This window comes from Lynx canadensis, chromosome F2, assembly GCF_007474595.2.
Source record: "Lynx canadensis isolate LIC74 chromosome F2, mLynCan4.pri.v2, whole genome shotgun sequence".
In the NCBI taxonomy this organism is placed as follows: Eukaryota; Metazoa; Chordata; class Mammalia; order Carnivora; family Felidae; genus Lynx; species Lynx canadensis.
Window position 1 is genome coordinate 37,358,498 of NC_044320.2, and position 25,122 is coordinate 37,383,619.

The 25,122-nt window shown below is 48.9% G+C and overlaps 1 protein-coding gene across 2 annotated transcripts in view; it reads right to left on the reverse strand.

The window, feature by feature from the left end:
• Positions 1-367: 367 nt before the first annotated feature.
• The window catches only part of VPS13B (vacuolar protein sorting 13 homolog B), an 820,834-nt gene continuing 796,079 nt past the window's right edge, over positions 368-25,122 (reverse strand). For both annotated transcript variants that reach the window (XM_030304021.2, XM_032591891.1), the window contains 7 exons: positions 22,147-22,955; positions 17,858-18,034; positions 15,770-15,940; positions 8,946-9,122; positions 6,772-6,874; positions 5,964-6,213; positions 368-2,126 (listed from right to left, as the gene is read on the reverse strand). In XM_030304021.2, the coding sequence (XP_030159881.1) occupies positions 1,878-2,126; positions 5,964-6,213; positions 6,772-6,874; positions 8,946-9,122; positions 15,770-15,940; positions 17,858-18,034; positions 22,147-22,955 (1,936 nt within the window). In that variant the 3' untranslated portion in view covers positions 368-1,877. The remainder of the gene's footprint in view (positions 2,127-5,963; positions 6,214-6,771; positions 6,875-8,945; positions 9,123-15,769; positions 15,941-17,857; positions 18,035-22,146; positions 22,956-25,122) is intronic.

Here is a 25,122-nt window from a genome sequence, read left to right on the forward strand (position 1 = left end):
TAGGTGCCTTTCTTGGTCCTGTGTCATGAATTAAGGAGGTCTGTAGGAGTCTACAAAGCTACTGTTCTTTATGCTCTTAGAAGGGACAGAGAACGGTTTTTGTAAGATATGTCCTTGGGCTTCATTGTCACTGTTTGGTAGCCCTGCTGGATTAATTGCCAGATGTAATAGATAATTAAAGAGCTATCAGTATGTATATGTAAGTTGGAATATAGACCTAGTCCAAAAAAGTTGTATTAGGGTAATTAATATCTGTTAATAAGAGTGTGGGAACTTTTTTTTTTGTGGTGGTGGGGGGGTGACTTAGGACCTTTCTCCCCTATATTAATTATTAATGCTTTTTTTGTGATCAAAGTAATACAGAGAATTTTAAAAATCAAGTTTATTTTAGCCTAAGCTAGTTTTACCACTGATTGGCACTTTATTAGGATAACAAAAACTGTTTCTTAACCATTTTAACTCCCACAGAATTCTTGGGTCCTAATGTGAGCCATATTAAACCCAGTAATTGGTGAAAACCTGCATTTGAAAAACACCTGGTGACAGTACACATTTGTGTGTGGTCAGTAATTCAAGGATTCCTTTTATTTTCAACAATTTATATAACAGTTCTTAGAAGTAGTATCCCAAAATGACCATAAAAGATACAATAATTAATACATATTTACATTCTTAAAAATAGTTACTCTTGAGGTTGACAAAGCTGTCACTATCCCAAGTGAGTGTGACACAACAAACTAGTGGAAGAATCAGTTTTTCGAATTCAGGCTGAATTGTTCATTAATAGTCTCACTTTCCAGAAACAACTACATAGTGACTTCTCAATGTCACTATGACATGTGAGATTTAATTAAAAATTAGTGGGCATTTGAAATTGAATTTTTAGCATCTCACAGTTGTATGTAACAGTTTGTAGACCCAATTTGGATATAGTCCGTAAAAATGTTTTAATCAGAGTGAGATTTTTACTATTAAAGATGATATCTGGTAACCCAGAGTCTTGATAAAAATCCATCCTTAAATGCAGAAATAATATCAGTCACTGGGAATATTTTTGTATTGGATCAATTCAGAATAAACTATTTGGACTGGTTCATTGGTAAGGTTTAGTAACATTGGGGTTCTTGACTCCCCTCCAGTATCCCAGGGCAGTATGAATATCCTGTTAAAACCCTTCCAGAAGAGAGTGTCACAGGGAATACCTAGTTGTCTGAGCACTCTGGGTGCTCTGTTTTCACTGACGGACATTGGATTTACTCTAAGCTAGTTTGCTAAAACGAATTGGAGAGACATTTTTTCCACACTGTAGCTGGACAGTCATGAGAATGTCTTGTAAATTTCAGTAAAATGCAGACTTTAAAGTAGGAACATACATAGCAGGTTTTACTTAAAGAAGAGCATCACATTTAAGTAATAAATTTAACAAGTTAAACAATAAAATCCTAAGCACTTAAAGATTCCAAACATTTGCAGACGAGAGTATTAGGCCAAGATAGTGTTTTAGCCTAGAAACAGATGCGGTTGGGAATGAAGTTTTAACCAGTCTCTCCATTCTAAGGCCTGACCACATTTTGTGTTAGAGCAGAGAGTTAACAGATCTTAAACAATTTAGCAAATACTATTAGAGAGCAAAAGGGAATACATGTGTGATGAGATGACAACAGAGACTTTTAATCAATGTCTCCAAATGGGAAAGGAACACGTTTTTTATTTACTGCATTTTAGTTTTAGGGAAAGGAATTAATTTTAGAAGAGGCTGAAAAACTACCTATAATTAAAGTATTGGCCTTGTGTTCATCTTAGATACTATCAGAACTAGTTACGTTTCTTTTTCAAAAATAAATTGTACAAGCAGGGATCATCACCTCAGAGGGTACTCAGGGGAACCCTTTTCTCAGGGCTTTATTTTTTACCATGTTAAATTTACTAATGAAGACTTGAGCAAAATGTGGGTCGGCCATATAATGGTATGTTTTCACCGTGGAGGGGAGAGGTTCCACAGCCACCACTGGGCATGCTGTCTGCACGGAAGAGCAGCTGGGGGCCAGGTGGCAGGATGTCTTTGTGATGTAGTCCACAAGTCTATTGTACTGTTGTTCTGACAGTCTCTCTCGGGCTCCATCCACCTAGGATCCAAAAATAAAGTCTTGAGTTGCCAAATTTTCATAATGGGACTCCCATGACCAAAGTATTCCTTCTGTTTTTGACTCATACATCTGTGCATTATGCTTTGAGGTCCTCTAATAAAGCCATTTTTATCCAACGCTGTGCTTTTTATTTTTCCTCTGAGCTGTGGCAGTGATAATACTGCGCTTTCAGCAGTACAGACGAAGCTCTGCATGGGACTGTTAGGACAACCTCCTTTGAATACGCGTTTGGTGTTGTGTGAAATTCCCATGTTTGAAGTTGATGATTTGGTAACATTTTACTCATTAACTATTAAACATCTGTCACTGCTCTTTACTAACCAGCACAGGAACAAAGAAGAGTGTCTTTCCTCTGCATAAATCAACATTAAACTCGCATCCTGAAATAAAAGTTCTGTTTGCCTGTCTCCTTAAACCTCTAAAGTTTGACAGAAAAAATTCTGGAGTAGAGCACCTCTTTCAAACCAGTGGCTTTGGACAGAGCATTAAAAAAATAAATACCTTTTGAACTGTAACATTTTCTGTTTTTATAAACACTAGGATTTAAAGCCAGAGGTGGGGGGGGGGGTGGTGGTGGGGGAAACTGGGCAGAGGAAGGGGAAATTTTTATGGAAAAAAAGGGAGGATGCAGAGTACATTTATGGTTCATAAAAGTCTGGCTCATCTTCAGTGGAACTCAAATAGGAGAACTGAGATATACTACCTAAGTTCTTAAGTGAGATTTTCTGAGAAAGCACCCATCAAAGGCAATTGGATCTATAAATTCTTCCCACCCTGAGCTTTTGTAGCTATCTGGGGTGTAGATCACGTGGACTGGGACGTTTCCAGTATAAACTACTGATCTGTGGGAATCAGGTAGCCACTGGCCTTTTCAGTGTTTCTGTACCTACCAAATGTTGGCAAGATCACTCCGGGTAAGAATTAACAAGGGCTTTTGAGTCCTCAAAGTAGCAGTAATGTAAAGAATTTCTGTGTTTCTGTGTAGGGCACAGAAACAGTGCAGCCAAGGGTGTCTTAAAAGCTGTACAAAGCCAGTAGACGGTAAGGAGTAAGGGCCTGCCAGAAAAATAAGTAGGGCATCCGTTAGAGTTCGGATCTCCTATTTTGAAGCTTGGGAAAGAAAATAAAGGCCCCCAAAGTTTCACTGACAGATGAAAGCTGTGTACCACCAGGCAAAGGCCAGAGCTCTGATGATATCATTTGATGGGGTCAGAATTCAGCTGGAAAGCTTTGAAAACACAGAAAGTCTTAATTGCTCCTCCTGAACAGCAGCACAGGAAAACCCGTGCTGTGAAAGGAACCTGGCCAAGGAATAAATTGACCTTCTGACTCATGTTGAGCCTCTCATAAGGGATTTCAATAATGTGCCAGGCATATTAAGCAATTATTACCCTAAAAATGGCTGCATTTAACCAAGAAAAGCAAATGCTGATTTAAAAATATTTGAATCCTGCCACATTTCAATATACTGAGTGATGTCATCTACAAATTAATTCCTTCCAAATTTCAAAGGAGCTGTGTTTCCTAGTATCTGAAGCAAAAAAAGCAGAAAAGCCATTTTATATGAAGATCTAAAAATACTGTTCTTAGTTTTCCTTGGAAGACAGCAGGTAGGCTTCTTAACCCAGGTTTACATCTGTGGATTCAGTTTGCAGGTGACTAGTCCTGACTGACATGAGCACGGCAGCTGAGGAAAAGTCCCCGTGTCAAGCAGCACTGCCGAGTGATTCCCCCGCCTCGTTTTGCGCATACACTGGGTCACAGCACTCCTACGGAAGGGTGTGCTGTCTCAGAAAAGAAACGAGCATTTTGTTGTAAAGTTTGGGTCTCCTTTGGGGTGAGTGGGGAAGGGGGGTAGGGTTTGGACACAGGACTGAGGGGGCAGTTATTTCCTGTTTCTTAGGAGTTGGGGGAGGTAAAGTGGGATAGGTTCAGAGAAAGAATTTGGGGGCTGACCGCGTACTGGATCTCCACCATTTCTGTCCTGTGCCGGGACAGCCAGGTGCTGCTGGGTAAACTCCACAGCTGCCCTGCACTATTCCTGCCCTCAGTCATCTCTTCCGGCCTCTTCCCCCTTAATACAGCCCCCTGTTGTCCCCGAGTACCGATGGAAGACCAGTGTTGAGCATGGTGTCCAGAGCATTGGTGCTTTTCTGCCTCTAACTCGGTGATCCCATGGTCTCAATTAACCTTGGCAACTTCTAGGAATGGTGACTCCAGCTATCATCTCTTCAACCCCTAGAGAAGCAGGCCTGTTCCTTCCCAGCTATGATAATTCCCCACAGTACCCTCCTCAAACAAAAGCCAAAGGCAGAAGGATCACAACTGAAGACAGCAGAGACCGTTTTAACAACAAAAGGTGAATCTCCAGTCTTCAGTTTAAGATACGAGATATTTCCCAAGCAGCTAAGGAATAACGATAGATTCCCGAGGGCCTTGGAAGTTTCTCGTTAGGGACCAAGGACTTGAAGATAATGACACCGTCCCTTGCCAAATCCTGTAGCCAGATCACTGCTGCTTTATTGTCAATTGGATCAGAAGATTTTGGCAGATCTAAAGTCGGCCTGGACATCTGACCTCTGTTTATTCCCAGAAAGTCATCAACTCGAAGAGCAATGTGCGCCTAGTGCCAAGCCCCAGCTTAAAGCCTGACTGATTAGGATCCAAGAAGCTAGAGAAATCTCAGAGTTGTTGTGGTTGGCTGCCTTCCCTCTTCTCAGATAATTTTACCCAAACAGCGGTGCGAGGGAGACACAGGCTCCCATACCGGGAAGAAAATAAAGAACGGGGCAGGACCCGCCGCAGGCAGGTTTGCTGTCCTTTCCTGGGGCCACTCAGTCCTCAGGTTAGGACCAGCAGGCCCCAGCTTGCCACTGACCTGCACTCCCCTTGCTGAGTGGAAAAACAGGTCTGTTTCGTAGGTCAACTCTTAGAGACCCCCTTGGATCAGGCAGTGGGGAGGCAGGAACAGAGCAGTTTTCCACGGCGTGCACCTGCTCGCCGCTGGACTGTAGGAAGCTGGTGTCGCTCTTGTCAGGGCTCACCCCTGACACCCAGTGTGCCCTGCCTGGGCCTCCATCCCGTGGCAACTTCTGTGTGGTCGGGAGCCAGCATGCAGTACAGGAACAGGCCAGGCTGGGCCAGAGAGCTGCCCCGAGAGCCTAAGCGGCAGCCCAGGGGGTGCCCCACGGTACTTAAGGGATGGGAATCTGCCCCGTGGGAAAGGGAACGCTGAGCCACACACAGTACAGAGCAGGGGGAGGAAGGAGATTCGTGCCCAGAATTCTGACCCGTGAGGTCTTGGAGTAGAAACGGGGGAGAGAGTGAGACCTCCTTCCTGGTTTGTGAACTTGTTTCCCGGTCCCCTCACTTCCGTGGCAGCCCTCTCCTGTGCCACCAGACTTGTGCCTGCTTTGTGGAGCAGCAGCACAGAATTGCTGCCTCGGCCCTGGCCCTTCTTGGACACACCTGTGTGTCCTGGAGCTCTGCTGTCCCGTCTCCTTCAGCACCCCGGCGCCCCGACGACCACGCCTCGTTCAGATCGTACGGTGGCATAGCCCCAGGCCTCAAGTCCGTCTGGCCCGCTGCTGGGCTCCCCTAAGGAAGCCTCACACACACACCTGGGTTGGGGCTTCCCAACTTGCTTCCGCACGGGCCCCCTGGTCCCCCTCCCCCACGCCGCTTCCTGTGACGGCCCTCCCGGTCCCCAGCAGCCTCCACAGGCTGCAGCCCCAACTGCCTGGTTACCGGCGGTCAGCCTGCATCTCCACTTCCCTGGCCGTTAGCCGCGCAGTCACCCCGTTTTCTGAAATGTACCTCCACGTCGCAGGCCACTCGCGGCTGCCTGAGCTGCACGATGAGCAGGTTGTTTTGCTTGCTGTCCTGTGCACAGTCGATCTCCGTGACAGGGAAGGCCTGCTGCTGCGTGTCCTCACTGACGCTCACCACGAAGAGCACTTCCGAGGTCAGCAGCAGGCACCCTTCGTGCTCCTGGCCTGAGCCCCTCACCAGAACCACATCCAAGGCCATGTGGACTTCCGGTCTGCCCAGAGACTGAAGCATTTTCCTGTTTCAGAGGAGAGAAGTGAGGCTAGAAGCCAGTTTGGAAAAGATGGTCCTGTATCAGTGCGCACTGTACCAAGGGCTGGGGCATTCTTACGCGAAGGTCCCCAAAGGCAAAGGGCCCTCGCCAATCTGATGATCAACTTTAGCCTCACACGTAATGGCCACTTTCATTCGCAAACTGATTCTGGTCAACCGAATCCAGCTCCTTCCTGGGGACAAGGATTTCCCTTGGCTCTGATCAGCTCCTTTTCTTCCCATTAGAAACGTCACCCCTGATCGGAACGCTGCCTTCATGGAGAGTCCCCGGTCCCCTCGCAGGCCTAGGCTGCTCCGTCAGCGTGCAGCTTCCCCCGAGGGGTGCGCGAGAGGCGTCCCACATCTGGGGACGGCAGCCTCTCCCTGGTGCTATGATGGCCTCGCGCCGCCTGAGATGCCCAACGTGGCCGCTCCTTGCCCCCCCCCCCCGGGGCTCCCCTGGAAGTAGGGGCCGTTAGCTCGACAGCAAGCCAGGCCCTGTTAACATGCGTGTGCAGCTGAACAAGCGTCTAGATAATCTTACCAGACATATTTGACGTGGCTGTTTGGGGCCCGGTCAGCATGTAGATCACTTGGCTGATAGCGCTGTTTGGGAAGCTGAGAAAGTCCAGCTCCATGTAAAATACCTGTGGCGAGAGAAGTAAGGGAGTTTTACTAGTTGTTTTTCTGGAAACCAGTTCCACGGTATAGTGATGTCATCTGCTTATAGCCATCCATAAAACACTACAGATCCAAAATGATGTCAAGTCTTTGGAAGCGGTCGTATGGATAGATAGTCATTAAACACTGCAACGCTCTGAACTCTGGCGATCTTACATTAGCTACAAACTGAAAAATGAGTGAACGACAGTCCAAGCATAGGCTGGACTGGCAATTAACGGAAGCATCACGCTCCTGGGAGTAATCCATCCTGAGCAACAGCTCACACGCCATTACAGTTTATGCGATAAAGTCAAGATTGTTAGCTGACTTCCTTGCTTAATGTTACAATACTTCTGTATCTGTGCTGGGCTGGGCAAACAATAAAAAACACAACACACACAGAGATGCACACAAAGGCACATGGTTTGCCTAGATACAGTATTTCAGTGACTTAATCCAGCTGTTAAACACGAATCCATTTACATTTATGAGCACTCGTGGGGCCTCCGGTTTATTACACGCTCCCCCTGGTGCCGGCACCGAACAAGGGCACCCAGCAGCACCACGCGGCCTCCAAAGAGACTCTCCAGGACCAAAGATGGTACAGCATGTGTGCTTCCCGAGGGCTTGTAAATGTTTATAAACGAGGCACAGTCATTAGACTGAGAGTTAGTGGTTTGTAAAACCTTCAGTGCGGTAATAAAAGTTTTACAAGAATGATGGAAAGCAACAAGGCCACGTGAAGCTCTGCTCCGAGATGCTCTGACCTACGGGAGGGGTCCTCAGCCCGGGAGACTCCCGGTGAGGAACAAAGGGATTTAGGAAGGATGGGCTGGGGTCTGCAGCCACAGAACGCTGTTTACTGATGTGTAAGCATCTGATAAAGGGAGTGTGCCTGGGCCGCTTTCGGGCTACGACGGTTCTTTGTGCCCCGTTCCCTGTGAGTGAAAATGTCATTCACGGAAGGGGGGGGGGGGAGAGAGGGAGGGAGGGAGGGAGGGAGAGAGAGAGAGACAGAGACAGAGACAGAAACGGGGAGGGAGGAGGCGAGGGAAAAACCAAGGGGAACACATGTTCGCATCTGTGTGGTCTCTGAAAGCCCCTCCGGATGGTTGCCGGAGCGGGGCATTTGTCTCCCGCTCTCCTCTTCTCAGACACTCCTGTCGGCCCCGTGCCTGCGGTGAGATGGCCGGAGGCAGAGGGCTCGCGTGTCTGACAGCCCCGCCCTCCTGCGGTCTGTGAGAGTGGCCAGACAGCCGGCTGGAGGACCAGAATGAGGGCACGGAGTGTCGGGAAAAAGGGAACAGTCGCAGTCACCTGTTGGTCAGGACACTGCGGTGCGCTCTGCCAAGAGCGCAGAACATAATACGGGGAGAGGCACTTCCTGCGGCACACCCATCACTCCCGCGTGTACACGAGCGTGGGAGGGGCCCGGCACCCCACCATCCGAGAGCAGGTGGTGCCACGAGCCCGTTCCCCACAGCTGTCTGCTCGGGGAAAGGCTTTCCGGGAATTCGGCCCAGAGTCCGCAGAAGCAGGGCTCTGTGAGCGCGTGTGCGCGAACCCACGTACGCCCGCGGGCACACACACGCTCCTCTCTCTCCGAATACATACATGCTGCCTCCACACAGATATCTTCCTGCCTTATAACCTACTTTTCATTTCAAACTGGTCACCAGAAAAAGTAATAGTTCTATCCTCTGCTTCAATATTTTCTACATATCGCTCTCAACTGCCTTCAACCTCACTGGTTTCTTCTCACTAAACTCTATTTTATTTAGATGTACTGTAAAAAGATTCTGTGAGATAGATATAATGAAATTACAAATTGATTTCCTGGGCCCTTAATTATTATAATTTACGATTAGTAGTATGATTCTACCCTTTGCACAAATAAGTGTAAGGAGCTGAGAAAGACGGCTATTTACCTACTTGTAGATGTATCCATTCTATTTTCACTGCTTTGCCATGCGAAGGCCTACGTTAACTCGGAGACCCTAATCGCAAACTAATCGGTGACGTCTGAGCTGGCCTGTCGGGTGCCCCGCCACTTACCATAGCCAGTCTGTGACACGAGCTCAGCGGCTCCTCCGATGGGCTTTGTGAACACCCCCATGATTCCTTTCCCCACGCCCGAGATGACACCCTTAGCCTTGTGTCCTGCTGAAGCATGAGCTTCCGATGTTCTCTGGAAGTTCTGCATGGGCTGATCGACTATGCCAGCAATTGCACCTGAAAGACAGCAAATGCCTCCAGTGAGGACTGAGGCTTAAAATCCCGAGAAAGAGAAAACCTTCAATCCAGAAGACGCTTTTATGTGGATTGAAGATGAAAATGCACCCTCCTTAGGAAGTTCTTTACTATGCATTTATTCATCAATTACGTAAGTTCATGGAGCACTGAGTTAGACATGTATGATCTTCACCAGAACATAATATTCAGCCTGGGTTTTTGGTCCATCACAGTTAGGATCTGTGAAGTCCGGTTCAGAATTTAATAACCAAGTCAGACTATTCCAAAGTGACACTTCACACGCCTTTGTCCAGAAGACAAAGAGGAGAGAGCAAGCCTGCTCAGCCTGATACATTTTCACTGACGTAAGAGGGTGAAAAAAACTGGAAGAGACCGTCCCCTTTCCATGTTCTCCCTTTTAATAGTGATAAGAGAAATTCTTTAATAATACATTAATGTAATTGTTGACACAGCAATTATTTCTATTATAGCTAATCTGTTTTGAGTGCTTGCTATGTGCTGGGGACTATATCGAGTGTTATTTGTAAGAGATCATTAATCCTCATAATCCTAGGAGTCAGACGTGGTTTTTATCCTCAGCTCCTAGATAAGGCGGAGGAGCACAGAGAGGTTAAGGAGTTTGTCCCCAAGGTCACACAGCTGTCCTATGCCTGAGCCAGGGTTTGAGTCTAGAGAGGCAGAGTCCCAGCCCAGCTCTAAACCACCAAGCTGTTCACTGATCCTGTTTATAAAAGAGGCTCTCCGGTCTGCCAGTCTTAGAAAAACCTCCTTCCTTCCTACTTCCATTGAGGTTTGGCCCCTTGCTCTTCACTTCAGAACAGCTACCCTGCTCTCAGCAGTCTGCTCCCGCGGTTTTCCCAGGGGGCAGCCGGGTCAGGTATCCTGGAGGGCGAATCCCTCAGCCTCCTGTGGGTCCTTCCTCTTGTTCCTCTTGCTTTGAGACATCATAAGGGCTTCACTGGTCCCAGTTTTGTTTTGTTTTTTCTTTCCCCCAATGATGGAGTGGAGGGTTCTCTAGCTCAGTAAGAGGTAAACATTTTATTACAGTTTTTTACAGAATTTTCTGTTTTCAACTCAGTCCTGCTAGGGTTAATGGGAAGGATGGAAAATGCAGAGTCCCCCTGGTAGAAATTTTAGTACATGTCAAAACCCATTATTCCAAATGCCACTAATTCAAAGTCTCTTGGGTAAACGGAGATTTCCAGGTCTCTGTTAATGATCTGCTAATTTCAAGTAATATTCCCCTGAACAAAATCCAGTAAAACAAAGGCCAGTTCCTTCGGGTCAATTGTAAAAGGAAAGTTCTTCATGGATTCCATTCCTCTGAATTTGGACAGAGCCATTTAAATTTATGTATCGACAGATTAAGAATGACCTGAGGCGACGGGTCCGTTTCTCAGCCTTGACCAAATCTTCCCAAACCTTCTCAGCAACTGACTGGGGAGGCAGAGGACGCTGCTCCCCAGTGGCCCCAGCTGCCCTGGCTGTGGAGGGCCGAGGGGTCACTGTCTCAGCGCCCTCCAGACACCCCTCCCGGCACTCAGGCTGGGGAGCTTGCCTCGTGTGTTTAGGAGGAGGACTGTGATGTCCTGCTGTCCATCCACGAGGTTGGGAGTCAGAGCAGCTGGGAAGTGTCAATGGGGGTGGCGGCCACCATTGGTGCACGGCAGAGGCAAGAACCGTGGGGTCTTCTCTTCAGATCATCTCAGGGTAGACAGTTCAAAGGGAATAGCATCAAATCAAAGAATATAGCTTTTGTGGGGTGCCTGGGTGGCTCAGTCGGTTGAGCGTCCGACTTTGGCTCAGGTCATGATCTCACGGTTTGTGGGTTCGAGCCCTGCATCGGGCTCTGTGCTGACGGATCAGAGCCTGGAGCCTGCTTCGGATTCTGTGTCTCCTTCTCTCTCTGCCCCTCCCCCACTTGTGCTCTGTCTCTCTCTCTCAAAAATAAAATAAATGTAAAAAAAAAAAAAAGAATACAACTTTTGTAACGTCATGATCTGATTTCTTTGAAAGGTCTCCAAGCTTAAGTCAGTAGGAAAACGGAGGGAAATACAAACTCACAGATTAAATTATTTAAGAAATGCCTTTTCTCAAGGACAGATTTCCATTAAGACTATTAAAATTGAGTTGAGGGGCCTGTGGTTACTTCATGGAGAAGCTTCCACTTCCCTTCAACGTGCCAGGCCTAACCTCTACGAGGAATGTAGAGCCTTGATGGCCGTGAGTATCCATACAGAGCTCTAACTTCTAACTTCTACCTGCCTAAGTGCAAACAGGTATCACAGTGAAACACCCCTTTGATCTTCCACTTTCTCCGGCCACCAGCCACAGGGAGGGCTCAGTAACCGCGGCTTTGATAGATAAACTCTTTGGGCAGCCCAGAGAGTGGAAAATCTGAACCTCATGACAAGGTGTTAGATTCTCAGAGGTAGAGAAGGAGCTGTCAGATCCCATGCCCCGGCCCAGCACCAGACCCTGGAGGGGAAAAGCTGGCCTGTCACACACACCAACACCTCACTGGTCACCAGGTGCGAGCCGGAGACCAGAGAGGCCGTGAGAGACTAGCAGCCATTTCGTGGCATCTGCAGCCGTGCCCGGAGAGAGGCAGCTTCTCTCAGGGCTTCAGCAGGCTCTCTTATTAGGTCTAATCCACCTAAATCCCACGACTGGTAAATTATTTACTGTCATATACTTGACCTCTGCTCTAAGTAGTGGAAACTGATCCCCAAACTTGTCTGTTGGCATCAGGCCCACGGGGCGGGCGGCCACATGGAGCCGGCTGTGATGTGATGAAGGGAGGTGCGGAAGGAAGCGTGCCTCGGAGGGGAGTTTCCGTGCGCTCTGCGCGTGCCGGGCGAGGCAGAGGCGGGAGGTGTTCCCTTTGCTACCCTTTAGTTGGAGGAGGAAGGCTTTCTTTGTGAAGCAAGGGGGGGAGGCCTCCCTCACTCTTCCAGGACCAGCTCCCCAGCCTTGGGCGGAAAACACTGCTCGCCGCTCTATGAAGCTTCCTGCCTACGTGGCTATTTTGGTGCTGCCCTCGCCACGTGCTGTAATTTTACTTTGGACACTTTTTTTTTTTCAGATCCCAACAGCAGAGGCACAGGCCTAAGGCGGGCAGTACGGCACAGCACTTCAGAGACGAACCAAACCTACACATAGAGTACGGGAGGTATTCTAGCTTGAGGCCAGAACAGATTAATTTCACTGGGGAGGAAGCACTTCTGTTACTCCCAGATTCTCCACTAACTGCAACCCGCCTGCCGACGGCCAGTAGTGGCATCGGGACTGCTCGTCGGTGCCAAGTCCTGGTGCCTGGCTCTTCCTCACTCACTCCAGGGCAAACGTCCCGATTCACCTGGGAGAGGCCGATTTGGGTGGGATTCCGAGGGGCAGACCAAGCGTGGCGTGGACACGGAGGGTGTGGCTGCTGGGAAATCCGGCAGTGCCTCGGCCATCAGGCAGCGGCCCAAGAGAAGGGGATGACAGAAGCAAGCTCTGACATCCTGCCTTTGGTATTCACGAGAGAGAAGTCATGTCTGGGAGGGAACACGGAGTGTGACCGTGACACGGAGCTCACATCCTCTCCCAGCACGGACTCCAGGGTGCAGGGGAAAGGGGGGTGTTTGGGGAGTGGGTTTGGTAAATGTGGGGAAGCCTTATTACCAATTCTGTAGTCTAAACAGAGTTTTCCCCAAAGCCACTGCTCTCTCAAAACTGGTGGCGCTCGTCCAAGCGCCTCGGCGGCATCTCTCCGCCGGCTGACACTTCCTTGCTGACTCGGGGCGACGCGGCTGGGCATGGCAGCTAACGACTCCCTTTGATTTTTCAAGGACCTCGTAACACTCCACAGTGTCCCCATGAGGGTGAAACAGAGGCAAGAAGGCCCACCAAACCCATAAACATTTGGGGAAAATGTGTTTTTCCTACCCTGGAACTTTCAATTGTTCAGTCTCCCCACATCCTGATTGTTTCCAGGCTCGGAGCCCTCCAGAGTGGGTGACATGTGGAAAAAAGCCCAGGCTCTTGTCCTGGTGGAGGTGTGACCTGGGCAAGTCACTTAACTTCCTATCTGTGCCAGGGCTTGCAGATCAGACAGGATGACACATGTGAAAATGCTCCGTCAACTCTCAAGTGGTCTTTCAATATATTTTTGCTAACTGGGTTGTAAATGTTTCTTCTAGAGGAAGAAACCGAGGAACTAATATTCTGGTTTCACTCAGCATGGGTTTCAAACAAAATGATAATAGCTCTAACTTCAACCAGGCACTTCATTGCATTTAGCAGTTGTAAACACCATTTCTGGGGATAAATTAAACGGTGATAAATCTAGAATTTCCTAGGTGAGGGACTTGATTGGTCCTCCTCTTGTCCCTCCTCTTGTCTTCCTGCTACACATCAGGTAGTTCTAGGACTGGACGTTTTTGAGATGACCTGGTGATTGAGTAGGACAGAGAGTTCTTGAACTCCCAGAGGGAAGGGGGCAGATTGGAGCCAACTCGGAGATGCCCACTGGGAACTAAAAATGTCTGAGGAGCATGGCAATGGGCGCCTCGCTCAGGGTGCGCGGCTAGAGGCGGTGCTCCTGGGGGCCCAAGGTCAGGCGGCTGCCTGCACGTGCAGTCAGCACACACCCAGAAGGGATTTCCATCATCCACAGAACTCCCAGGTCTTTGGAAATTACCAGAAATGCAGAAAGACTGTGAGCCCACTCACAGAAGAAGAAGTTTCACAGACAGACTAAATGATTCCCTCGCATGTATATGAGGTTGTACAAGACGTGATAGAGCAAAGATGAGAGTTTTAGGACTTTCTGGCCTGGTTAACAACAGGCGCCGAATTAAAAAGTGGGACACCGCAGAGGGAGGATCGTGGTTCCTCACATAATGGATTTCTACCACCAGGCCCAATTTTACACAGTGGCATCTGGGTAGCGGGTGTGGGCTTGTCTGGGTGGGAGAAGGACGGACTGGTTGGGAGGGACACAGCCACAGGCCAGCCAGCTCGGGTCTCCTCTGCTGAGCACCTGTGAACCCCAAACAGAGCTTGGCTAGAGGGAAGGAAGCTCTCCTGCCCAGTGTAGAGGGCCTAGAAGCCCATGATTCTTAGCCAAAAAAGGCCCCAAAGACCCCAAAGACCCCAACCAATGACCTGAAGCCTCCAAGATAACCTCAGTCACTTCCTGTGGTTCCAGCAACTTGATCCCTTGAACTGAAACTAAAGCAAGACTGCTCCCGCCATTGTCTGCTTGTCTTTCTCTGGTGGGACGCTCTTTGAAATGAGGCAACTATTACAGTTTCTTTGCTACCAGAACCTAATAATGAGTATCAGTGGTGCTGTTTACCAAACACGGACCCTTTGCCTGGCACGGGTCATTATTATTACCTCTAAATCATGTTATTACCAGCCCCAATTTACAAAGGAGAAACCCAAGTTCAGAGAAGAGAAGAACATGCCTGAGGTCACAAAGAAAGGACCCTGACACCCTTGTCTGGGTCCGCTGGCCCCTCAGGAATGTGGCTCTCTCCCATGCCACTGTGCCTTCCCTGGAGCAGACACCCTGGCCTCCGGGCGGCTCCTCTACCTGGAAGTTCCATCCCAGGTCATACGTAAGCCTCCCAGTTTACACGCGCACCAACACACGACAGTGCCCCACACCACAGAATGTTACGACTTAAACAATTTCCAGTAACTTGACCTGAGCTAACATCTCACTGCTTCCTCCCAGGGCCTCGGCTGGCTGCGCTGCGGGCTGAGGCTAGAACTGCAGACTGGAGAGAGGACAAATCCTTTCAAGCTCATCTTGTCTGACCTCTGCTCTCCCCGCTCTGGGCACTTTGATCTCCCTGAGATGCACACTCCTTCTGATGCACAGCAGGCCAGCTGCCAAGCAATACAGTTTTAAATTCCTTTGCAAACAAATAAACAAAAGATACCCTTGAAAATCCTGCTCTGCAAAATTTCAGCTCTGAAGCTTCCTTTTTATAGATCTTTCCAAAGCAACTTATTTTTCGAACATTTGTAGTCCTTGGAAATATCCACGGTAATCTTCACTTCTAACTATACCATCTGGCTGCTCGACAAACAGTAATTACTCCGAGGCTGAGCCTGCACTCTTGAAAAAAATAAAAGGGGAGAAGCGGGCTCCTCACTGAAGTTTATGTGACGTTCGCACGCCGCTGAAGTGCTTCTCAAAGGTGAGCGTCTGCCATATGTGCGTGGCGGAGAGGGCGTGGCACAACGTCTGCCTGTGACCTTGACAAGCGAACAGTGGCCCTGTGCTGCTGTCCTTGTGCTGACACAAGCTTGGGGGGTGCCTATGGAAGGACACTTATGTGGGCGGGGGGGGTGGGGGTGGGTAGAGCCTGGGCATCTGTGCAGGTGAGCCTCTATCCGGGAAGGTCAGGGGACAGCCCCATCACGGCTGCTTGATGGCTTTGGTAAGGAGGTCCTGTCCCAGTGCCTCATGGATGCAGGGCAGGAAGCAGAGGGAGTGCCCTCCTCTCCCTGAGCCTCAGCTTTGCCTGCAGGAAGGATGGAAACCGTACAACCACCCCTAGTCCCGGGGAACTGAGCACCTGGCCGGCCCGCAGAGCCATGAGCGCGCGTCCCCCACAGCCCCTTACCGAGCAGGCTGATGCCCAGGCGGGACAGGCCCTGTCGCAGCCCCTCGCCCAGGCTCTCGGGCAGCTGCCGCCGCCACTCCTCCTGCCGGTTGTAGTGCTCCTCATCCAGTGAGAGGCGGTCCATGTTCCGGGCCAGGCTCGTGGCCAGGTTGGTGATGGAGGTGAGGGTACCTGAGGGCACAAGAGCACGTGGGTTGGCCTTATGGTCACATACATGGGGGGCCCCCGGGGATCGGTCCTCACAGGGCTGGTGGTGGGGGAGGGGTGCCTTGGGACCTGCCCAGGTGGTGAGTGACGGGGGCTTCCTTTGGGCAGCTTGAAGCAACAGCCTGAAGAAAATTGCGAAAAAAAGGCGAAGATTAACACTTTCTCACCAGGGTGACGGCACGCCTCAAAACGGGTCAGGCGAGAATCTCTGTTGTCAGAAAAATGCCCAGAGTTTCAGATGAAAGTAGCATTCGCTATTGTTTGATGGTGGAGGCTTGGCTAGAGCACTCAGTTTTGAAGTCCTCACTGAGGCCCAGTTTTGAAAGTTAAAATTTGCTCTCATTTTAAAGGTTAAGGTCATGCTGCTGAATCTTAGATTGTAAAGAAATATTTCTATTTAGGAATAAAATTTATTTCCCCCCTTCATCTCTCATAGCAGAGGGATACCCTAAACTGTATCACCGGACATTCAGAGGCAACAACGATTGGTGCCGCACAGAACATGCGCGGTTTTGATTCTCGGGGTGTTAACTGAAAACAGGACAATAAAGGAAAGAAGACACGGGAAAGCCATGACTATGTCGGGTTTTCTGGCAAGTCTGTACAGGTCTCAGTGAAGCCACACTGAAAGACATCAATGGACAGATCCTGACACTAACGAATTCACTCATCTGTGAGAGGATGTCCGGCTCCAAGAGGAGACGGAAGATGTCGTTTTTGCCGCTGCATCTTTACCAGTAATCTAAAAAGAAAAAGTCCACGTGCACACGCAGACAGCAGCAAATGAGACAGATTTCCCTAAGAGAAGGAGAGAACAAGTGTAAAACACGTTCAGTGAGTCAGTATGCTAAAATTACTGCGGGCTTCAGTTTAGCAGGTGTCGGTTGTCTTATTTGAAAATAAAAACAACAGAACCACAAAGACTCAAGTGTCGGGAGTGAGAAATCCGCCAGTGACTCATCGGTGAGCTCCTCCGGCTCTCAGCTCACAGGCCTCCCGGACGGCCGGGGCCCAGGGGAGTGGGCCCGGCCTCGTCCACACAACTCGGTTTACTGCTCTTGCCATTCTCCTGCCAGCCCCCCTCTAGGATGACGGGCGCTCATATTTCAGGCTCCTCTGCTTTTGAGCCTTCTGGAGACTTCTATAACCTACCCACTCATAACAGAGTTGCAGCACTGTTGACATTAAAAAGCCTTTTATGGGGGAGAAGCCCTTTGCCCTGTTTTCCCTGCCTCCTGCTGAGAAGAAAAGGGGACTCAGATGGCCCTTGTTAGTTCCCGAGTCACTGCCAACCTGACCAAAATATCGTCAAGCACACACAGGGGTAAAACGAAAACATTCCCCTTCATGCGGGCAGCAGTCTGGCTTCTGTGCCCCGTGACCTATCCGGGCCACAAGATGGCACTGTTGATGTGGCATATGCTGGAGGAAAGCTGGCTGGTCCCCTCCAAATCCGCTTCCATGTCCAAACGTATCCATGTCCTTCCGCAAGTTATGACAACTGTATCTACATTTAAAAAAATGAAGAGGCAACACAGTGTAGGGTTTCTGATGTGTAGCAGAAGTCCTGAACACCTTTAATATTTCTGTATTTATCGCATGGAATAACAGCTGAGCCAATGCTTGTTTTCCCAATGGGAGGTTTAAGATTCTGAAGTTTCTGAAACATTTTCACACACTGCAGGCAAGCAGCGATCTGTTTAAAACATAAGGCATTAGATGTGAGCTTTGTTACAAATCCAACATTTCACGGCAATCTAACGGGCTAAACAAAGGTAGAGGCACACTGAAGGCCCTGAAAGCTGTAATGTGTTCTTCAAAAAGGAAAAATAAGGGGAGGAATGAACATGAGGCTTTATGAAAAGAAACCAAAGTAGCTACCTTTGGAAATGTGCTTTACAAATGACGTTGTCCCTCTGGAGACTCCACTCACGAAGGCTCCCGGGCCTCTGGTCAGCCCCTCGTACGGAAGCCTAAAGAAGTCGGCGATGCCATTCCCGACGCTTCGCACCAAACTTGCGGGGCTGCCGAGGATTTCCAGAGATCCAACCACCCAGCCTGGAAGGGACCAACGGGAAGGGGCTACTGAGACCTTCAATGCGGCACTTTCAACATTGGGGAACAGTGACCCATTTTCCCTGCAATTCATTTTTCACACTGGAATTGAGAATGTTATAAGCTCCTCTGGAGCACAATCTGGGAAATAACTCATTCACTGTGAATTCATAAATGGCAAACTTTCATACTTTATAAATCAAAGCGATCCTTTGGCAGCCTCACAAATAGCTTTAATATGACTTCCTTGCCCGAGTCTCCTGTATTCCCGCTAAGAGGGACCCGCGTGCGAGGGGACACACGTTCCCATGCACCCGAGGAAAGGCGGTCTCCCCGGGTGCAGGTGTTTGCAGGCTGGGAAGCTGTCTTTAGAACCACCTCAGGGCAGCGGAGGCACCAGGAGGGGGAGGAGGCCAGATGCTAAATGGGGTGTTGCAAAGGAGAGGCAAAGTTCTGACAAGGATGGAGGAGTTCTTTTTAATCTTTCCCAATCCTACCCAGCTGAGTGCTTTCCTTTGGAGCAGAGCTGAAGCCAGACAAATGTCTCCCCTTCAACCCCAGCTTCAGTTGTGTAAACACTGGTGACATGGACATACTGATTAGGTTAGTGAGAGGGAGTGTTCCCTTCCAGTGTCCCAGGAGGGGAGCTTTGGATCTGGTTTCCTATTTGAGCAGGGGCTTGCCAGGGGCCGGCCTGCTCAGTGGCCTGACTGCGGTGTATGCTGCCTCGTGGGAACGCGGCTGTGCGTGAACTTCACCGTGGCTTCCCTTCACCTTGCTCCCCGGGGAGGGGGCTCAGCACTTTCACCCAGTGGACTGGAGGGGCCGGCAGGGCCAAGGGCTAAGCACAGGATTCTAGACAGGTGACTTCCTCTGGGAACCACGGACCCCCCGCCAGACTGTGGCCAAGAGTGCTCTCGTGGGGAGGCCGTGGGGACAGGACGCGTGTGCGAGCGAATCCTGCCTCACCAGTAGATTCTTGGAGGACAAGCCTGAGACAGACCCTCGGTCAAGTCACTGGTCCCAGAGGGTCAGCAAGGTGTGGCTGCAAGAACCACGCCAGAACCCTAAAGGGTTCCGGGCCCAGCCCCTACACATAGAGAAAGACATTCTTAAATTTTGAGTCCATTCCTCTTTTCTGGAACATCAGGAGGATACCACTAGGGTTTAGGTTAAAAGAGGGAATCAGTTCCAGAAGGTAAGAACTATAAATGGGAGGGCCTCTGGGTGCCAGGCATTCAGCTTATTGCATGCTCAAGGTCACTGTGCAAATGAAGTGCTGTTACATCCCTTTACATAAGGATGAGCTAATGACTGGGCTTCTCCCTGGGCTCAGGGGTAGCAGCCTCAGGGGACCGAGATGAGGCTGACCTGGTGTTACTCTGTCTCCAAGTGTGGCTCTGAGATTAGGTCAAGGGCTCACAATCTGCTCCCCACTGCTTGGACACGTGGGCTGGGCTTCCAAACGAGGTTTACCTCATTGCTCAGCCCACCCACCCTCTTTCTGTGAGCCTGGGCTGCAATGGGCAGGCAGGGTACTGAAGAAGGTTGTGGAATATGGTTCCCTGGAGGGCTCACTCTGCAGGTAAAGAAACAGCAGATTCCCTTTAACCTGGAATAGTCATAAGGTTCTACCTGCAGGTGGCAAGTTGAAGTTGTTCTAGAAACATCTTAATTCCCCTTCTCTCCATAGATTTCACACACAGGATAAAGAAAGGAGAGTAAGATATTGCCAAGCACAGACCATCTACAATGGGCCCTTCAGAGTCAGCACGGTGGGCGCAGAGTGAAGGGATCCCACCCAGCCTCCCCACCTGGCTCCCCCAGCCACCCGAAGGTGGGTAGGTCTCCTGGATCAGGAGGACTGCCTGATGGGAGGGCCGTGTGTGGACCAGAGTTACTTCTCAGCAGCATGGGAGCTAGCCAGAAACGGGCAGGAAGTATCTGAGGACACTCCTTCTTTATCGTCCAGAAGCAAGTATCCTTTGCCTGTATGTCTGGAGATTTTGTTGGAAAAGAGTGTCGGTCTGACTTCCTATCAAATTGAGACTTGGGTGTAGAGGGACCCCAGGAGATTAGAAAGCCCACGTTCTTTCCTTCAAATAGGCTATTCATTTCTAGTTACTTGACTGTTTACTTTTAAAACCTCCTCAAGGTGAATCCACAAACTTCCCTAGAAATGAGGTCAGGGTATTTCGACCATCCCAGTTAAGAACCTTCTAGTCAAGTTCAGTGGGTGAATCCTGACCCACGTGAGATACAGATGCAACTTGTTCACTCCCAGGCCAGCCCTCCCCCTTCCTCTAAGAGGACGCTAGTACATTCTCTCGAAGCCTCTTCTACCTGGGTGCTGGTAACCTGCTACCATCTCCTTTTGTCTGTAGGTTTTTAGTAACAGAATTCTCAACAGGCTCTAAAAACTTGGCCCTCTATATTAGAATTTCTTGTCCCAGAGTATAATGAGGTTGGGACAACAGCTTAGAGGATTTTTAGGTAGATTACAAAAAATCCAAACAGAATGTTCTTGTGAAAGCTCATTAAAAACAAGAAACAAAACAGAGCATTTTTAGCACACAGGCTGCAGGGACATGGCTCCTTGGTGCCACAGTTGGGAGTTTCTCTGCCAGCTCATTACCTGCATGGTTGTCCCCCCACACTTCAGCATTATGTGGTGGCCTGGTGGGAGGCTTAGTTCTTCCCAGGCCCCACATCAGAGCTCAGTCACTTACGTGCCCGCTTCTCATGTTAAAAGCAAACACTGCCTGAAAGGTTAAGTTTCTGGAATTGTTTATAAATATACCCATCTATTAAATTTGAAATGTTAACTGCTTATTTTTAAGTGATTTCTTAGCAAGAGAGAAATATTTTCTTCATTGTTGTGCAAGCTATCAAAACAATAGTGCAGGCAGGGCCCTCCCCTGATCTTGTCATTTTCAGTTAAGACTTCTAGGTAACCTTACTGACTCTATGAATGTCATTATGGAGAAAATGTAATCTCACCAGTGGGGCAACAACATGGGTCATTTACTGTTACACTGTTAAGCTTATATGGGAATGCTTTCACTAAGTACAATGTTACAAACATTCTCTCCTTTGTTATTCTCAGAAAGGAAGGCTGCCATGTTTTTTGCTAGAAAGGACCTACAAGACCCAACACTGGTTGGTGTTTGTTGCCTGAATTCATGGGAACATAAGGAGCTGAGTAATCAAACTGAAACCATGTTGGAGTGAATTTAGGTCAGGAACATGTGTTTTGTTGCCAATTACCATAGAATATTCTGAGACCACTCTGTCTTTCAGCACACAGTACTCACCATACAATATTCATATTCATATTCAAACAACCCCCCCACAAACTTCCATCTCACGTCTGTGGACAAGCCGAGACACTAACCACTTTCTTTTTGCGATCTGTCTAGACTGGCAGGGCCACACTGGGTAGGTAGAGGGCTCTTTACGCATCTTATGAGCACACAAATCCTCTGAATTTCTCACCTACAGCTATTCACGGACCTTAATGAAGGAAGCCAACAAGCTACAACTGGATTTCTTTTAAGCCCAGGGCTGGTTTTCCAGACTGCACTGATGTGCCCATACAGAGCCTTGGACCTGCAGGGATCTAAAAAGTGTATGCTAAATGGAATTAACAGTCTAAGTTGCATCATAGCAAATATAAAAGCTACTATTGGTTGAGTGTTTATTAAGTGCCAAGTCCTTTTATTTTATCCTCTCAGGAATCTTAAAACCCATTTTAGAGATGAGGAAACTGAGACTTGGGGAGGTTCAGTAACTTGCCCAAGGCCTTAGGCAGTGGTGGAGTGTGGATTTAAATCCAGGTCTGACTTGGGCGCCTGGGTGGCTCAGTCGGTTAAGCTTCCGACTCGATCTCAGGTGTTGATCTTAGGGTTGTGAGTTCAAGCCCTCCACTTTCAGTTAAGTTGGAGTGTGGAGCCCACTTAAAAAAAAAAAAAAATCCAGGCCTAACCGCAAAGCCCACACTCTTCCCCTCTCACAGTAGTGCCTCCCTAGTTCTTGAAGTTGATGAGGCACTCCCAGGAGCAATCCCTTTTGGCCCAGGCTCTAGTTCATCAAGGACCCCCAGCGTGTGACCTCACCTGCTCTGAAAAGAGCCCCTGCGGCATAGTGCATCGCCAGGGCGTGGACGAGCTGCCTGGCCGTGGTGAAGACGGGGCCTCTTTCAAACACTGAGAAGGAGAGTGGCGTATGGTCAGAGGCTATGTACAGCTTGAGGGAAGCGTGGATGCTGACGAGGAGATTCACCGGCTGTATCACCAGTTTCCGTAACTTCACAGGATTCACCAAGGCCCTGGCATGCTGTCTGACCTGCGCGGGCAACACCTGTTTGCCACCTGCGAGTACCTCAGGGTGACCGGCCAGGTTGCCGTCAGGGAGGTAGGTCCGGAACAAAGTTCTGATGTAGTACACAAATGTATCTTCCACATATAACCGGGCAGGTTTCAATTCAAAACTGAACTCGTTAATATCATCGAATAAGAAGTTCTTGCCCTCGGTTAAGGTGAGGCAAAGTTTGATAAAACAATTTTTCTTGTATTCTTCCAGCTCTCTGCTGGATACGAGGAAGCTTTGCATTTTGGGACACTGCATGGGTTCTGGTTTTTCCCCCTGGCAGACTAAGACCGCGAAGTGGAAACTGGACTTGTTATACAGCTGGTTGTCTAACTGCAGGTCCCCACAGTAGACTTCCACACAGTGAGGCCGAAGGGGCGCTGCAGTGGCCTCCTCCCCGCGGAGGTGGCCAGTCATGGGGGCCATTTGGAGGAAAACACTGTCCAGTGTGAGTCTCAGAAGTTCAGATGATACTCTGTGGTGGGTGAGGTCATCAAACACCACCAAGCTCAACTGAGTGATGAACATTTTAAATGTCACAATCTTCTCCAGAGTTCTAGAGAAAGGGAAAACAACATAAGTCTCCCTCTTTTCTTTTTCCTCTTTCTTTCTCTTCCTTCCTTCCTTCCCTCCCTCCCTCCCTTTTTCTTCTTCTCTCCTCCCTTCCCTCCCACCCTTCCTTCCTTTCAATAGGGCCTTATTACACCCCTCCTGATATTCCATCAGGTTCTCGCAAGAAACAATAAGAATTCAACTTTCAGACTGTGGTGTCTGGACAGAACCTGCCACGCTCCTGACAGTACTGGGGAATGTCCCCCAAGGGACTAGTACAAGCTTTTGTCATGTTCTGTACATGCTTCCCTTGTCAACACCAGATTTGTACTCCAAAATTCTTCTAGCGTTTGCGCACTAATTCTCTATCATGATCATCTCAAGGCAGAAAGGTAAAATCAAACCACCAAGACTCCTCACCTTAAAGTAAAGCAAAGAGAAGAAAACTCACCCTGAGCCCCCTGTATCCTGGCCCCTCTAGTGGCATCTGGGCCATGTGCTCAGCTCTCCCTACCGTTTCCAGATCTGGACTGCGGTGCTCCTGCCTCAGGCCAACCTGTCACGGTGCACAAAATCCTTCTGCTCTCACCTCCTTAAGGACATCACTTTAGCCACCCACCCGTCTCCTTTACCCTCATTTTTTTTTTTCATTATCGGCAGCTTATAAACATGATGCTATTTCTCCTGTCTTCAAAATCCCTCTTGTAACTCCACCACTTCCTTCTCTAGCTACTACTCAGTTTTCTGCCCTCTCACCTAAAAACTTTTACACACATTGTCTGCTGGCTGCCTTCCATTCTCTCTTCACCTTGGTCCAAGCAGGCTTCTGCCCCCATAGTCTGCCAAAGCAACACTCACCAAGTGACTTCTGTGTGGCTAAACTGAATGATGGCTTTTCAGTCTGTGGCTCACTTGACCTACAATGGCATTTCACCTTGTCGATAACTCCTTTCCTCTGGGAACACTTCCTTTATAGGTCTTCTCTTCTACTTCTCAGTCACTGTGCGACCCCTTCCTCTTCTCCCTGATCACTGAAAATTAAGGTGCCCAAGGCTCAGCCCTTGCCCTCTTCTGTTCCTGTGTCTGGGCCCCCCCCACTGGGAGATCTCACTCATTCCCACGGCCCCGATTTGCTGTCTGGGTGCTCATGGCTCCCAAAGTCACATAGGCAGCCCAGGACCACCCAAGTGCCAGTCTCCTACATCTAACTGCCTCTCCACTTTGTCACTTCTTTGTTAAGAAACATCTCAACCTGTCACGTCTATAATCAAACTCTAGATCATACACCCCACCCCAACCTGCATATGGTCTTTCCCATCTCAGTTAATGACAACCACATCCTATCACTTGCTTACAGCCCGAGTTTAGGAGTCCTCCTTGATGTCCATCCTATCACTTGCTTACAGCCCGAGTTTAGGAGTCCTCCTTGATGTCTCCATTTTTAACCCCTATCCAGTGCATCAGGGAAAACCCAATGGTTTCTTCTTAGAAGGTACATCCAGATTCTGACCTTTCCTTCCCACATCCACTGATCCCACTGCAGTCTAAGCCATCAGCATCTCTAGTGTGAGTAACGGTGACAGTCTCCTAACTAGTTTCACTGCTTCCACCCTCACTTCTATATGGTCTACCTCACAAACAAACAAATAAATGATAAGTTTCTAAAAATTTAGGTCAGATTATGTCACTTCTCCACTCAAAATGCTCCGATGATTTCTCCATTTCATTCAGAAATAAAGCTAAGTCCTACACCATGTCCCCCTCTCCCAGCCCTTACCGCTCTGGCCTCAGATACTCTTTCTACTTCCATCCACTCTGTTTGGCCCACACTGGCCTCTTCCTTGAGCCTCCAATATGTCAGACCCACTGTTTCAGACCTTTGAACCAGATGTGCCTTCTGTCTGGAAAGCTCTCCACCAGATACCCACATTACTAACCCCCTTGCAGCTTTTGAGTCTTTGCTCAAATGTCAACTTTGTGGGAAGGCTCACCTACACTGGTTTTCTAAAATTGTGTCCTCTCTGTCCTTATGCCCTGGCACTCCTGGTCTTTCTTACCTGGCTGTTTTTACCCCTGCGGAAAGCCAACCTTCTACTGTCCCATAAAGTCTTTTTTATTATGTTTATTCTCTGTCTTCCATTCTACACCTAGGAAAATGTGATCATCTTTTT